The 12101-nt window shown below is 37.7% G+C and overlaps 1 protein-coding gene across 3 annotated transcripts in view; it reads left to right on the top strand.

The window, feature by feature from the left end:
- Window positions 1-12101, top strand: part of TFEC (transcription factor EC) — an 81297-nt gene that overhangs the window by 41706 nt on the left and 27490 nt on the right. Inside the window, exon 3 of one of the 3 annotated variants that reach the window (XM_004269864.3) lies at window positions 1777-1863. The exons of 1 other annotated variant lie outside the window; for it this stretch is intronic. In XM_004269864.3, coding sequence (XP_004269912.1) covers window positions 1777-1863 — 87 coding nt within the window. Of the gene's footprint in view, window positions 1-1776; window positions 1864-10791; window positions 10858-12101 lie in introns of those variants that run through there. One more of the 3 variants, XM_004269866.3, reaches the window with a different exon arrangement.

The raw sequence follows: 12101 nt of genomic DNA on the forward strand, positions 1-12101 counted from the left end.
TTCCTCATTCTTATATTTTGTATTGATTTCATAGTTTTATTTATTATCTGACTAGTATACTTCCTGAAAGAGTGTTTTCCGAAGGTCTTTTTGCCCTAAAACTTGAGTTTTTATGTCTAAGAAAAGCTTTATTTCATGCACACACTTAAAGGATATTTTATTGGTTATAAATGTCTAGGTTCAAAATTCTTTACCTTTAACACTTCAAATGTTATCCCATTGTTTTCTTGCACCCAGGGTTGTTGAAAAGCTTGATTCTTAGTCTTTTGTAGACCTTTTCTTATAATCTTTTCCTTTGTCCTTGAGCCTCATTCTTTCCATAACTATTATTTCCATTTTTATTTTAGTAAAAATATTGTGTTCTTCCTTTGTATTTCATCACCTTCATTTATCACTTTGAGGACGCTTATTCTGCTGATTTGTAATTCTTCTTTTGTCTAATCTGTTCATTCTGTTTCATCTGATATAAAATGATGTGTTTGTTGTCTTTCTTGAAGTAGCAACTGGATTCCAAGGTGATTAATTATGAAGATTCCTGGAAGCTGTGAAGCAAAGTTTTGGTTTAGATTTTAAAGTCAATTTAGAATAATGGAAGAGACAGCAACTCCAACAAATTAGGGGAAAAGATAGTCATGTAGGTGGATGACAGAAATTATGGATAGAAGTGTTAGAGGCAAAAGTAGAGCCTCCAAGGAGGATGAACTTTGACATGTAGGAAAGAAGGGTTTCCTTCTGGAATAGAAGAAACCTGAGTATGTTTATAGGTAAGAGGAAAAAATGAGAGATGCAGGAGACTGAGTAATTTATGATGTAAGTTTCCAGAAAGAAAAGGGACAAATGACGTGTGTAATTTTTATTGAAACTATCAGAAATACTCCAAAGTAAACCACTTACCATGAATTGTGTTTAGCATCCTTCTTCCCTCAGGTTTTCTTCACATCTGTTCAATACAAATTTGTTGTCCATTTAATGGTGGAGTAGTAATAAGAAAAATGTCATGAAATTAAAATTTGAGTTTGGTAACAATCAATAATATACTTGAAAACTTCCAGAAAATGGACTAACCAAAAGAAAGAAAACATGTATATTTATTTTCCTAGATCCTTTAGAGATCTCTCAGTGCACATGGAATAACATCTAAAGTCCAGAACAGGGCCTAGAGCCACACTCTGGAATATGGTACCCAATGGCCACGTGTGTGTGTTTGTTTTTATTTTTTTGTGGTACGCGGGCCTCTCACTGTTGTGGCCTCTCCCGTTGTGGAGCACAGGCTCTGGACGTGCAGGCTCAGCGGCCATGGCTCACGGGCCCAGCCGCTCCGCGGCATGTGGGATCTTCCCGGACCGGGGCACGAACCCATGTCCCCTGTATCGGCAGGCGGACTCTCAACCGCTGCGCCACCAGGGAAGCCCCCTATCAAAACATTTTAAAAGAAAAATAAAGTTTGTACAAGCTAAGTATATGAGCTCTGGCTCAAGGTATTCATGATAATCACTCTATTTATGCAGATACTAATTTCCAAAGGACTAACCCAGGGTGATTTGCCCAGCCATCACCTGCCAGCTGGCATAAGCTAATGCAAGGAAAAGCAACACAGGTCAGAGTGTCAGGATTACTTCATTTTAAGTTCTAAAATATTCTGCGTTTTGATACACATATAATCTAAATATTCTAAAAAAACTTTTAAAGATTGCTAAAATTTTTCTCTCTGAACTCAGACTGACGTGCAACTTTTATCATTATGCACAATATTCTAAATGTATTATATTTTGCTAGATGGAGGACGTTATTGAGGATATAATCGGTACGGAATCGAGTTTTAAAGAGGAAGGAACAGACTCTCCTCTGCTAATGCAAAGAACAGTAAGTGTTTCCAGACCTGAGGAGGTCAATGAGATTAAAATCAATAATAGCATATGATGATAAAACAAGAAATTTCATTTGATTAATAAGTGGTGTTTTCTTCTGCACTTTTGAAACAGGTACAAGATAGATAAATATTAAAAAATATTTATTGGGGCAGAAAAAAGATACATAATTTTATTGAGGAAGATAATAGGACGTGTACTATTCTATCTGTCTATCTATCTATCTACTTACCTACCTAATCTCTATAAACACCATCTAATTATATATCTAGTCTGCTATAGCATTTTCTGTGAAATCTTCAGATTTCCGTTTGAAGCACAACATATCATAATACCCTCATAAGTTCATGGCTAAATTTTAACTATTTTACCATGACTAACAGCTATCAGATTCAGAGGCTCTACACCTTATAGAGGAAAGAAAAAAATTATAACAACAAAAATATAACTTTACTTCTGAGCCAATAACCAAAGGTTAAAGATGAACTGAAGAAAGGTAGAAGAGCCTCACACTACTTTAAGGCATGTAGACAGATTTCTGTGTTGAAATCACAAATTCCTGGAATAATATGCAGTGAAGAGTTATCTTATCTCCTATTTGATTACTGTTGCCTTCTCATTGTTCATTTATTAATCTCTAGAAATGAATCTGTAAAGGGTGTGCAAGCTCTTTCTATACAGTTTGAAGGGTTCTTGTTGGTTTGTTTATGGTTTTAGACCTTTTAGAAAACATGAGAAAAAATATGAAAGATTGTGATTTAATTGTTAAACATTTCATTTAAAGAAAGTGAATTCTGACTAGATACTGTTCATCAGTAAATCAGTGGGCTAAGTTGTATTAATATTAACAATGGACATTTTAAATTTAAAACTTCAAGAAAAAAATTAGACAAAGCATCCCTCTTTCTTTATTAATTCCCAAATAGACTACAAAAAGGAGAATTATCTCTTTCCTCCTTTTCTCTCGTACAAAGGACCTCCACTTTATAACAAATCATTAATACCACTATTAGACAAAGATCAAATGAGGTTTAAAATCTAGGTTTTTTTGGAAGGTTTTTTTGGTGGATTTTTTTGATTGTTTTTTGCCTGTTTGTTCGTTCGTTTTTTAGAATGAAGTGACAATTCTTTCTACCTCTTCTCTCTTCAGGTTTTAAGCAGCATATTTAGAGGAAATCTAACAAATTATCTATATAAATGTTATTAATGCTAAGTTTCCCCATCTAATTCAACAGCATGAGGTTACTATTTTCTTAACTAGTATTCAACTTCTGGGTCTGAGGAAATGATATTAATTTCCTGCAATCTTCTCTTCCTTGTATGTGGTACTTATTTCATTGAAATTGTATATTGAAACATTCTCTTTGTCAAATTATCTTACTTGTTTTGTAGAGGTTGCATAGATTGCTTATTCCATGCAAACTAGTGACAGTGAGTATTGGGAATTTGCTTTTGATATACAGAATGTAAAAGATAGATACTACTGGCCTATTTGTACTTATATAAAGAAGTATCTGCTGTTGGCCAATCAACAATCATTGATAAATCAAGATCAAGATATAACCCCAAGCAGTTCAACTGACCAAATATTTATTCAATAGTTATTACATGCAAAGCACAATACGTGCACTATAGGAAACTAAAAGTTGAGTGAGACACAATTCACATATCAAGAGGCAACATGATAGTGAGGCAGTGCAGTGAGGCACACCTGAGAGACAGGGAGGGAAAGAATATGGATCTTGGTATTAACCCAAGTTGTCAGCTAGGTATTGTGCAAGACACTTCTCTTTATTTCAGTTTCTTCTTCTGCATTATGAGAATAATTGAAAATATTTATTGCCAAAGCTATTTTTATATTAAATCTTGGTAGATGGCATATATATATATATATATATATATATATATATATAATTTTTTAAAATGCTAGTCAGAGAGTTGCCCTGGAGTTTGACTAAAGTAGAAACCATGCGAAATTGAGATATTTTTGGAATGCTTTAGGAAAAGATGATATTTGAGATATAGTTATAAAGGAAGGTTAAGATTTTAAGAGGTAGACATGAAGGCAGCAAAGTATAACAAGTTGAGAGAACAACATAAGAAAAGGCAAGAAGTCAGAAAAAAAGAATGTATAAGAATAGGTGGTAGAACAGAGATAGGAAATTCTGAAGGATATTTATAGTTCATGTGGATAAAAATAAAGACCTGTTAGATTCAGAGGAATGCTTTGAGTAAGCATTTTAGCTAGTGAACTTTTGGTTGTAGATGATAGAACCTGGCTAATATGGGGCTTAAGTATGAAAGGAATTTGTTGGCTCATGTCATCCACAAATTCCTAAGTAATATTGTATGTGAACATCCCTCCATAACTTTGCCTTTGTTCTGTACTGGCCTTATTCTCAGCTGTTGAGCAGACACTATCACAGCTTATTCCTAGCTATGCACACAATTCTTCCTTGCTAACCCAGTTTTTTTTCAGACATCCACTCCTTCACAAGGAAGAGGAAGTTTCTGATTAATTTAAGCCAACCCTGGTGGCCCCATTTCCCTGGCCAGAGATTGTTTTAAGAATGAGCTTGTGTTGCAATTCTGGCAAGTTTGAGCAGGTTCCTGGGGTCTTCTAGAATTTACTTTAGCCTTTAAAGGAGACCCAAGAAAGAGAAGGTTTTGCCTCTCCATGATGTTGTAAGACAATGTGACTTATGTAGTCATTTTATTGCCCAGAAGGTAAATAAACTGAGGAAAAACTAAAGAAACAAAGGGAGAGGAAAATCCAAGCGGAATGCAAAGAAATACTGCTTATATGCCCCTGGAGAATTCTTTACCTATGGATCTCGCACATTAAGTAAGATTTTTTTCCTTTATTTTATAAGCTAATTGTGTCAGGATTTTCTGATTGTCATAACCAAATGCATCCTGGTGGATACATTAAGTCAAGCTTAAAAACTTAAGAGGAGAGCTTCCTTTCCCGCTTAGTTCCAGTTCAATCTCTGGGCTAATTCCTTGTGGAGCAATTTCTGTCATATATCTAACTGTCAGCTAATTTTTCTGGGTCTTGGGCCCACGCTAGAGCTGTGAATCAAGCAGCTCCACAAAACAAATTATCTAGGTTAAGAGTGAGAACCAGGAGAGCAGGAGTTGTTACCAAAATAAATATAAATGAATTCTAGAGAGGCTGAAACAACAGATGCCCATAATGGTAAGCTTCAAAAGTGAGGATATTTATCAATAATAATAATTTTTCTTAATGTCTCACCTATGTCACAGGCACGTTGCTGAGTATTTTACATATTTTCTCTAGTTCTCACAGAAATTGCAAAGTCTTAGGGGCAATCTACTGATTGTGCTGTTAGTCACTTTGGGGTTCTTTTGCTGTGACTTAAGCAGAAAACCTTGAGTGTAGATTTATCCCAGGACCACTGCATATAGGCTTAATTAAAAATCATGTTCTAACTTCTGTTGGTGGAAAGCTTGGAAGCTGCTAAGGGGTAGCTTGCACCACTTGTGGTGGTCCTTCACATTTCCCCAGATTGAATGGAATAGTTCAAGGTTTTCACAGATCAATTTAGCCCAGGTATTTCTGACCCAGAAATGAATATTGAGTGATTAGTGACTAGACTCAGAATAATTAAGCAGAAGTTACCTCTCAATTTCTATTTGACCAAGAGAACTAGGCAACTGTCAATTCGTTCTTACTGCAACAATTTTGTAAATTGGACTGAAAAGACCCAAAGTGCAAGAAACATTCAGTGAAATCAGCTGTGTTTTCATCAATACCTTAACCTCTCAGTTTCTCAGTCTCCTTGGTGCCAATGGTATTTTTCTCCTTCCTATCCAGCCATCCCTTCACATGATGATATCTTAGATCTTGTTATTATGTATTTCTCTATCCTATAACATTTTTATTTCATACTTTTTGACCATTACAATCTGTTTTTCAGTGCACCGACTCTAATGTTCTTACTTCACCATTGCTCAAGCTTGTGGAGACTCCAAATCAATTGACTCTACCACTGTTTTTCTCAATAGCTATTATTTCTCACTCATGACATCTTTTTTGATATAGAATATGTTTATTATACATAATCTAGGTATATTGAGTATAAAATAACTATCAGTGCAAATAATTACACACACACATTATTAGGGTTAAGCGTCAGGTTAGGATTTTTGTGTTGTGCGACTTCTCAGTCTGTTTTCCAGATGATCGCCATTCTCAGATACAACATTTGCAAATCAGTGTTTTCTCACATTCGGTCCACTGCCTCTTTCGTCATGCATACGCTTGCCTGTGCTGTTGAAAACCTTTTCAGTCACCTGGAGCCCCAACTGGGTTTATTGTGCTTCTCTTTCCCTTGCTTGGGGACACCAATCCACAAACATGGTTCTAAGACTGAGGTCCGAGAACGCAGTACCTATGGGTTTCTTCTAGGCCTGGCCTGGCTTCAGGTTTTACGTCGCAGTAGTCGATTTGGTGTGAGTTTCTTGTTGTAGGTGGCACGAGAAAGGAATCCATTGTGATGCTTGTGCATGGAGCGGTCCTGTTTCCCCAACACCATTCATTGCACAGGCTATCATATCCCCACGGGACCTTCTCACCTCCTTTGTCAGAGACGAATAGACACCTAAGCGTGGCTTTCTTTGTGGCCTCTCCTTTCTCCTCCATGGATCTATGTGGATGTCTTGTGTGCCTATACCATGTCTTGATGATGGCAGGTTGGCAGGCTAGTTGGAAATCAGGCAGTGTGGGAAGTCCGAAGTCTGTGCTTCTGTCTGAAGAGCGTATTGACACTCTCTAGGTTCTTTTGTGTTTCCAGACGCATTTTGGAATTCTTGGTTGTACTTGTCTGAGAAAATCCGTGGGTATTTTGAGAGGAATGGCATTGCATCTCTGGATTGCCTTGGGGGTGTGGAATCATTTCCACAAGACGGACTTTTGCGATCCATGAGCACCACCTATCTTTCCATGTTTTGTGTGTATCATTTTCATTTTCTTTCATTGGTATGTCTCTCATCCAGTTTTCTAAGTTACGGGTCTTGTAGGTCATGGGTTAGATGGACTCCTAGGTATTTTTTTTGTGTTGTTACCGTCATTGTCCACAGGGTTCTCTTCTTCCTTCCTCATTCAGATAGTTTGTTGTGAGTGTACAGAAAGGCAACCGATTTCTGTAGTGTCAATGAAGTTTCTACCCTGCTCAAACTGAGTTTCCTGACGAGTTTTGTTCTGTTTTGTTCTGTTTTCTTTTGGGGGCAGAGGGGGTCACCTTCAGCATTCTCTGTGCAGAGAATCAGGTCCATTGGACTCTTTCCTCTGCCGTTGGATACCTCTTCTTTCTTTTTTCCATGCCATTAATACGGTGAGGATTTCCTCCACCTTGGAAAATGAAAGCGGCCAGTGTATGCAATAACTGGCCCCCTTCTCCTTCCTCCGTCTCTATCTCTCTGAGACCTCCAGGAAGGGCAGGACAAGGCCAGGGCTGCATAGAGCTCAGCTTGGTGAGCTGGATCGCTGTTCGTCTGCCCCTCCATCCAGGGCGTAATTTGCTCTACCATCTGTGGCCGGGGGTGTGGTCGTGCGGGGTTGGGGGTCCCGTCAGCCTTTTCCCTCTTTGAACCAATCTTTTCTTCGTTATGTGTTGGCAAACTGCAGTCCACCAGACGGGTTGTCTGAGGCCAGCCTTTGGTTCGGGCCGAACACCAGCCTCTGTGGGTCACCCTGTGGTGCCCAGCATACAGCCCCACCCTGCTCACCTTTGTACTCCAACTGGCTGTACTCTGGGTCCTCCAGCTGACACTGGGGGAAGCGTGGCATGGTGCTCCAGGTCAGTGCCAGATGTGCTGTGCTCTTTTCAAAGCCCGGGATTGGGTCCCGTGGACCTCTGGGCCCTGATTCCGGAGAACCCTCCATGGCCACACTCACCCAGAGCCCACGCTGGCCCTCGTAGGCAGTGGGGACGGGGGTGGGGTGGGCTGCCCCGGCCCCTCACTCATGACATTTTGACAATTTCTTTCTTAACCTATTCTTGGTCAAGTACTATAACCATTTCTCTTGTGAACACTCTTAGCATATACCCATTTTTCTTCATTTTATTCTCCTAACAAAAGCCCAACCCTGATTAAACTTATTTTTCATCTTACTCCACATCTTCACCTGGGTAGCTGAATGGATAAAATTTTACCACATTACTCGTAGTACTCACCTCCAATACATCACCAAAATTTCATAGGGGCTTTCACTACTACCAGACAATACTACAGCTATTCCTTGGTGAAAATTCTCATTAATTAAGACAACATTATACTTTCTCTTCTCTTCTCAAATCTCCACCATTCCCCATCCATTCTCCATTTTCTAGCTGATTTCTCTTTCACAACATACTTCATAGAGAAAATATATGCAATCAGGTTAGAACTTACTTGTTAGCTTTGCATCACAAATTCTATAAGACCACCTGCATCTGTTTTGATTTTCTCTGCCATCCCTTCTGTTAGAATAGAATTGTCCCAGCTCATAATCTGAAGCCAGCCCAAATACTTGTGTCCTAGATCTCACAAATTCTTACCTTCTCAAGCACTCTCCCTCTCTAAATAGCAACTCCTCCTATATCATCGGTCTATTCTGATGTATTGAATTATAAATATCAGCATTACACTTGTCTTTACTAAGATTCCCCCCAAATAAAACCAAATCAAACAACTCCCTTTGAATGCAGTTCCTCTCCAGCTACCACATCATTTCCTGACTCCCTACCCCTCAGAACTCTCTCTGCTTCCATTTCCTTACCTCCCATTCTCTACTCTCCAATACAGCTGTTGCCCTTACAATTCTAAAAGAGCTCTTAAAACCAACCAGTACCGAAGCCAATAGTAAATTCTCCATTTTCACCAGGCTTGGCTTCTCTGTGGCAGTAGCCATGGTTGACCACTCCCTCCTTCTTGAAGTATTATCTGGGATTCTGTAGCGCCATATTTTTTGGCTTTTCACCCACCTTACTGGTTCTTTCTCTTCTAATAGACATCTACATAATAAAGTGCTCCCAGGCTTAGACTTCAGTCTTCTTTTCTCACATATCTATACATTCTGTTGGTGATCTCAACCCTTCTTCAGCCTAGCTGTCTCCCCTAATGCTAGATTCGTATGTCTTACTGCTACCCTAACATCTTTTGTGCTTCCAACAGACATATCAAACCTAATCTGACTGAAAAGAAGTTTTTGTCCCCCTCCTTATCCATCTAGAACCAACACCCTCCAAAAAAAGTAATTCTTCTTCTCTCTCTTACTTCCACACAACCACATTTACCAGTATGCCCTCCTACTCTGCATCCCAGATTTCCTGAATCTCACAGCTTATCAGCTCCTCTACTAAAACCCTTTTCCAGGCTATGATCATCTCTCACTTGAACTTCAGAACTAAGCTCTCTGCTACTTCTTTCCCCCGTACGGCTGTTGATCACACAGCAGCCAGAACGATCTTCACATAGCAAAACTCAGATCCTGTTTCTCTGACTGCTGAGCATTCTGTTAACTTCCTGAAATCCTCAGAATATAACCAGGACCCTTTACCATAGTCAGCACTTCCCTGTAACTTTATGCTCTGGTCTTGATAGCCTTCTTCCTACTCCTTGAATATGACATGCATATTATCATTTTAGGACCATGGAATTTCCTTTTTTGGGCTTGGAATGATTTTGTCCCAGATCTTTGCATGACTATCTCTTTATGCCTCAGATCTTTAGTCCATATCAACTTGTCAGAGAGGTCTTCCACAATCACCCTATTTGGAAGACCCCATCCCACACTTCCTAAATCAATATCTTATTTAATTCCCTGGGACACTTAGGATTAGAGTTACAAAAATTATCTTGTGTTTTATTTTATTTACCTATTTATTGTGTGCTCCCACCCTTAAAATGTAAACTCCTGGAAGCTGGTAATCTTGTCTGTCTTGTTCACTGCTGTGTCCCTAAAGCCTAAAAGAGTGACCTGTTCATTATTTTATTCTCAGTACCCAGCAAAAATGTCTAGCACATCATAGGTGCTCAGCAAATACATATGAAATAAATACTTTAAAATTCACACACAATATTTTAAAAAATGGTTCCCATTATACATTACCATTTAGGAAATTTTTTAATGGCTAAAATCAGCAGCAATAAGGATAACAACAATAATAATAGCTACTATGCCTTGGGTACTTGCTATGTGACAGGGATTGTGCAAAACACTTTTCATGAAAATTTAATCACCACAACAAACATATGAGATAGAGACTATTATTATGGATTATCATTTTACAAATGAGGAAAGAGGCTTAGAGAAGTTCAGTAACTCACTCAAGTTCATATAGTTAGTGAATGTCAAGAGAGGGGTTTGTATCCAATCCTGTATGACACCAAATGCACAATCTTACCCACTCTGCTGTGCTAGCAGCCTCAGAAGGAAGCCATTTCATAGAATTGTAGAATCTTAGAATCTGAAGGGACCTTCGCCTGATCCGATCCTCTGTCACATTCCAGCCAAAGGATTGTTTAGCCTCTGAGTTTAAATCTGTCTCCCTATAATTTCTACCCTTTAGTCTTAGTTTCACCTCTCCCTTTCAGAGATGTGGTTGTGCACAGTAACTCATTTCTTTTATCATAGATGGGTATTTTTCAATCAAGTATCTGTAAATGCTGGTGGCGTTTGACAATCTCAGTATACTGTTATAGTTCAAGACTATTTCAGAGACAAGGACTGAGTAAATATTAACAACCCCCTGTGCTTGGTTGGAACTTGAAAGGACTACAGAACACCAACAAGCAAGCTTTTGTCAATCACAATCTAGAGCAGATTAGACTTAAAGTCCAAGGAAGAACCAAAGTTCACCTTAGAAGTTTCTGCACAGCTCTCCCAGTTATTGCTTGCAAGTGTAAGGAAAAGAAAATGATGAAGGAGAAAGAGAAAACCATTGCTATTGTGAAGGTTATAGACACTTCAAAGTTAAAACTGGTGAGCAAGTGCATTTTGGAATTCTTTCAATGTTTGGAGATGAAACCACCTTAAATACTGAATTTAAACTTTATAAACTAATAGTCAATAAAATAAGGTATGTAGAAATTGAGCATTGAAAAGTGTAACATATAGTCTGCTGTACTGACAAGCTTATTTACTTAGAAGATAGTTTTTAATGCTTTGGCTACAGTAAAAATATTTTTATAGTCTATTTAGTTAAACAATTGTTAAAAATAATGTTATATTGTGACCTTTTTATCAAAAAGTGAAGGTTCTACTAATTATTTGTGGCAGCGTTTACATTTGGTACTAAACAGATTATATACATATAAAGTGTATGATGCAAAAGCATTTATTATGTTACCATTCTCTGTTTTGTATTTTATCTTTTCTATTTGCTTTATGAACCAGCTGGTCAAGGACAGGAATCTCCCACTCCCGCCCAAAAGATTATTTTTATTCACTTATAATAGAACGAAAAAAAAAATAACTCAGTGGGATTTCTCTTTTCAATGTTTATCATTCAAACCTCATAGCCCTGCTTCAGCAAATAAAATAAAGTTAGGGGGAGATCAATTGTACATGTCCTAAAACTGGAAAAATCTAGTTTACTATGTTTAAAGGTAAACTAGAAGAAAGAATAAATACACAAAAGGAACGAAAATATTCTCTTAAATGCCAGTTTTTATGTATGCTTACATTGTGTGATATATGCTCTCCTACAGTGTTCACTCTTTATTCCTGAAGTTTATCTTCTTTCTATGCCTACAATTATTCTATCTAACAGTATCAAGCTCAATTTTGCCATTTTGCATTCACAGTAAATGTCTTCAGAGAAAAGCAAAATAGAGGGTCCAAACAACTCAAAATCCCCTCACTTTCCCATGAAACTCACACTAAATATTTGATATAGATATAGATATATAGATATCACACATACACATCTATGTATGAGTTTAGAAGTTTTTCTTCTTTTAGTCTCTATACTGAAAAATTGTCTGGAAATATATGTATATATATATATATGATTTTATATCCTTTTTTGTATTTATAATGAGATTATCTGGGGGATAGATACATCACACACACACCACACACACCCATATGTAATATACATATATGCATATTATATGTATGTATGCATATACACAAATGCACATGTATGTATCTCCAGGAAATTCTCAGGGTTTTACATAATTAGTTTTCAGAAACATGATGAGTGTTCCTGGGTACTATAGTAC

Source organism: Orcinus orca, chromosome 9 (genome assembly GCF_937001465.1).
Source record: "Orcinus orca chromosome 9, mOrcOrc1.1, whole genome shotgun sequence".
Lineage (NCBI taxonomy): Eukaryota > Metazoa > Chordata > Mammalia > Artiodactyla > Delphinidae > Orcinus > Orcinus orca.